The 3,598-nt window shown below is 34.4% G+C and overlaps 1 protein-coding gene across 1 annotated transcript in view; it reads right to left on the bottom strand.

The window, feature by feature from the left end:
• stard5 (StAR related lipid transfer domain containing 5) overlaps positions 1-2,469 on the bottom strand; it is a 10,759-nt gene extending 8,290 nt beyond the window's left edge. The window contains exons 1-3 of the mRNA XM_016548372.1: positions 1,936-2,469; positions 1,805-1,854; positions 612-744 (exon numbers count right to left, since the gene is read on the bottom strand). Coding sequence (XP_016403858.1) covers positions 612-744; positions 1,805-1,854; positions 1,936-2,025 — 273 coding nt within the window. The 5' untranslated portion in view covers positions 2,026-2,469. The remainder of the gene's footprint in view (positions 1-611; positions 745-1,804; positions 1,855-1,935) is intronic.
• Between the last annotated feature and the right edge of the window lie 1,129 nt (positions 2,470-3,598).

Here is a 3,598-nt window from a genome sequence, read left to right on the forward strand (position 1 = left end):
GCGGCAAGTCACTGATTTTATCACTGAATCATTCATTCAATTGATTCGTTCGAACGACTGAATCATTCAGGAATGAAGCAAGTGACTGTCTTTATGAACTGACAGAAATCCGTCGTAGCGACGGAACTTTAATCCCTGCGGTAATCTTGTGCTGCGTTCACACAGAGTGCATTACTGGTAATGTTACAACTTCTCATACCGGTAAATTGCCAGAATGAATTTCCGGTATTTTTGAAAAGGTCCTGTTCACACGTGATCTCTTAACGGTAATTTACCAGTAAAGACTGTATGTGCGATAGGGGCTAATGTTGCTTTTGGGCTGATTTGTAAACTCAACCAAACATATCAAAGTGCCATACACTCAGTGTTTACACTTTTCAGGATGTTAGCCAACAAATGGCTTACTTATAGCTGACTGTGCACATTAAACTGGGATACAAAAGACTGTTTTAAAATAAGAATTACCATCAGCGATCTTTGGCAATTTAAATAAGAATTCTGAAATAAAACACTGTTTCTTACACCTAGCTGAAAGAGGAACTGGTCAGGTCATGTGATTTACCTCAACAATGATCTCCTTTCACATGGGTGTGTATTTGTGTTTTTCTTACCGAAGACACCTGCTCAAGCAGCTCAAACTTTTTTATATTAGCATCCCATTTTACACGTAGTCCATTGATTTCAGGTTTCAAGCAGTCCCACACTTTCTCTGGACTGCCATTGACAATCCCCTCCCCCTTATACCTAAAAGCCCCAAAGAACACACAATCACTGCTCATGCATACGGGACAAAGGTTAATGTCAATGCTGCCATGATGTTTGCACACGATGTCGATGACAGTTAGAGAAAAAAAAAAAGTAAAATATGCAGATTATAATGTGAATATAAATAAGAAGTCAATGTAAATACAATTAATAGTTGTATAAAATATCACTGTACTATATATAATGTTTATTAAGGAAATATTACAGGGTTCTCACCTTTTCAAATGTATATGACTTTCATTTATATGTACATATATTTTTGTTTAAAAAATACAAATTTGTTCACAAAGTTTCATTAAGTTTTTAGTAAAGGTGCAACTTTGTTTTGTTCCGTTTAATCTAAGAAGGGAAGTTTTCTGAAAAGAGGACAAGCCCAAAATAATGAAATTCTGGGAAACATATTGTTTCACACATTCTTACAAAAATGTAATTAAAAACAAATGAAAAAAAAAACTAAAACTGTTATTTACAAAATTAAAACGATTTTTTTTTAACTTAATAAAAGTAAGAAATGAATCAAAATGTCTATAATAGAAGCAGCATCCATGTATGCCATAAACAAAGCAAATATTTCAAAACAATTAATTTTCAGTACATTATACAAAAATCATCACGTTTGTCAAGGCCGTGATCAAATCTTTAGGTCTTCCAGACTTAAGAGCTGAACAATGTTTTTTTTTTTTACAAATTCAAGTATTCAAAACTAGCCCTAATTGAAGACTGAGCTGGTGATTACACCAGTTAAATATTTAGAGCTAAGCATAACTAAAGCAACATATTTTCAACAGAGAAATGTCCTTGACTCTTTATGATTTCTTTTTCATTCCCTGACAGCACGAGTATGGATATGTATTGATCTCAGTCTCACAGGCTGAATAATGTCTAATTTTATGAGCGCATAACATTTCTCACATAATAGCTATGTAACAGGAGTTTCACTAATTAAAGTATTTATACAACACCAGCACGAGAAGTCAGCACATATGACGTCACGGTGACAAATTTAGGATCATAGTGTAATTTACAAATTTATGCTTACACATATCCCGCGAATTCACAAGAGGGTCTCCAATACACCACAACATCATTCTAGAAATAAAACACAATGTTTGTTTATAGACCAACAACTGCAAAAGATGACAAAATGACACAGTTCTGTTGAATACTTACAGTTTTCTTGCATGTTTTCCATCCGGACTCGTCTTTTCTGTAGCTCAAGAGACGGTCTTCCACTGATCTGGCCGTGTGTATGTAATCCATGACGATGGAGAGTGGTTATATAGTTTATTTTATATTACTTTAACGCCTGTCCTCTAACAGCACATGTATTCAACGCGTTTTGTCGCGAGCGACCGGTTGCGATCTGCTAAATAGCGTCAAATTAAACAATTTACCTTCGATTCTTCCGGGATCTTTGTTCAAGTACGTCCAATATCCATACACTAACAGTGGCTACAGTTAAATATGCCAGTTTCTGGTATAATAGGTCAGATGTTTTCGGTTCATTCATTAGTTACAGATGATCACAGTGACTGTCATCGTGACTGCGACAGATAATAATCGATACAGTTCAAGAGATCAACGGAACGATGCAATTAAACATGCGCGATCAAAACAATAAAAAAAGAGACAATTAACCCGTCTAACGCCATACAATCATCATAATTAAAAAAGAAATTAGTAAAAGGCCACTTCCTTAGTCAGTAGCTCGTCAGAAGAATGTTGCATTCTGGGAATTTGAGTTTTCTGGGTCGATCCTGTTTTACGGTACATTGACTCGTCCACATTGTCGCATGCATTATTAAATAAACACAGACTCATTATTTAAATATGAATTAGTTTCATCAAAACATTTTATTAATATCACATTTAGATGAACATGGGGACATTTTAAATAATTAAGCTACTTTTGTTTGCGCAGATGTTGTCATTTTTTCATTTTTATCTATAATAAATAGAATTCAGTAGTATTAACAATGGTTTTGATTAGTTTTGCTGTGTTGAGGTATATTATCTCAAAACATTATATCCTTTGATGAAGTTACAGAAATCAGTAGGCTACATCAAAAGTTGACAATCTCATCTAAACTCATTTTTTAAAATGCCATGGATTTTAAAAAGCACTAAAAATTACATGACTGTCAATACCTACAGTGCAATCAATAATTAAGGTTTTGTGCCTGAGCTTGACAAGAACATTTTTGCCCTGTCCTTTATAAAAATACTTCCTTATAGCTTACTTGCAACACACACATATTCATAACCCTCCTGGACTGCAGAGTGTTTTTTTTTTTAAACAAAAATTCCTGTTTAATGCCAAAGCTGTTACCACATTCAGAAATGTAATAATTTTGGGATTGGGCCAGTGGCGGTGACGGGCCAGTGACGGGCCCCAGTGCAGGCTATTACTACGGGCCCCCTGGGGTGCACGGTTATGAAGCACATACAAACACACAGCGCTCGTGTCTAGAAGGGAACCCATATAAGCAAATTTGTGCCTAACCTACTTAATTTAGACCAACTAAAATCAGTACCTAATAAATATAATAAATAATTCACATATCAGACAAAATTGCGTTGCAGCAATTCCTTTAAATTTTAAGGTATTTAGAGCAGAGCAACATAAAAATCAGAAAAAATAATTTTTGTTTAGTATTTGTTAGGCCTGTTTAAGGCTTTTCCTTATTTTTATAGTTTAGATGGTGATTAAAAAATGACTCGCCATCTCCTCGTTGGACGTGCCTTTAGAGAGAAATGCATCTTTGCGGTTTACATAATGAAAGAGTTTTTGTTTTCGATTTTAATTATTTTGTTTTAAAGTAGTAATTTAAAG

The sequence above is a fragment of the Sinocyclocheilus rhinocerous genome, unplaced genomic scaffold (assembly GCF_001515625.1).
Source record: "Sinocyclocheilus rhinocerous isolate Xijiao unplaced genomic scaffold, SAMN03320098_v1.1 scaffold433, whole genome shotgun sequence".
Classification (NCBI taxonomy): domain Eukaryota; kingdom Metazoa; phylum Chordata; class Actinopteri; order Cypriniformes; family Cyprinidae; genus Sinocyclocheilus; species Sinocyclocheilus rhinocerous.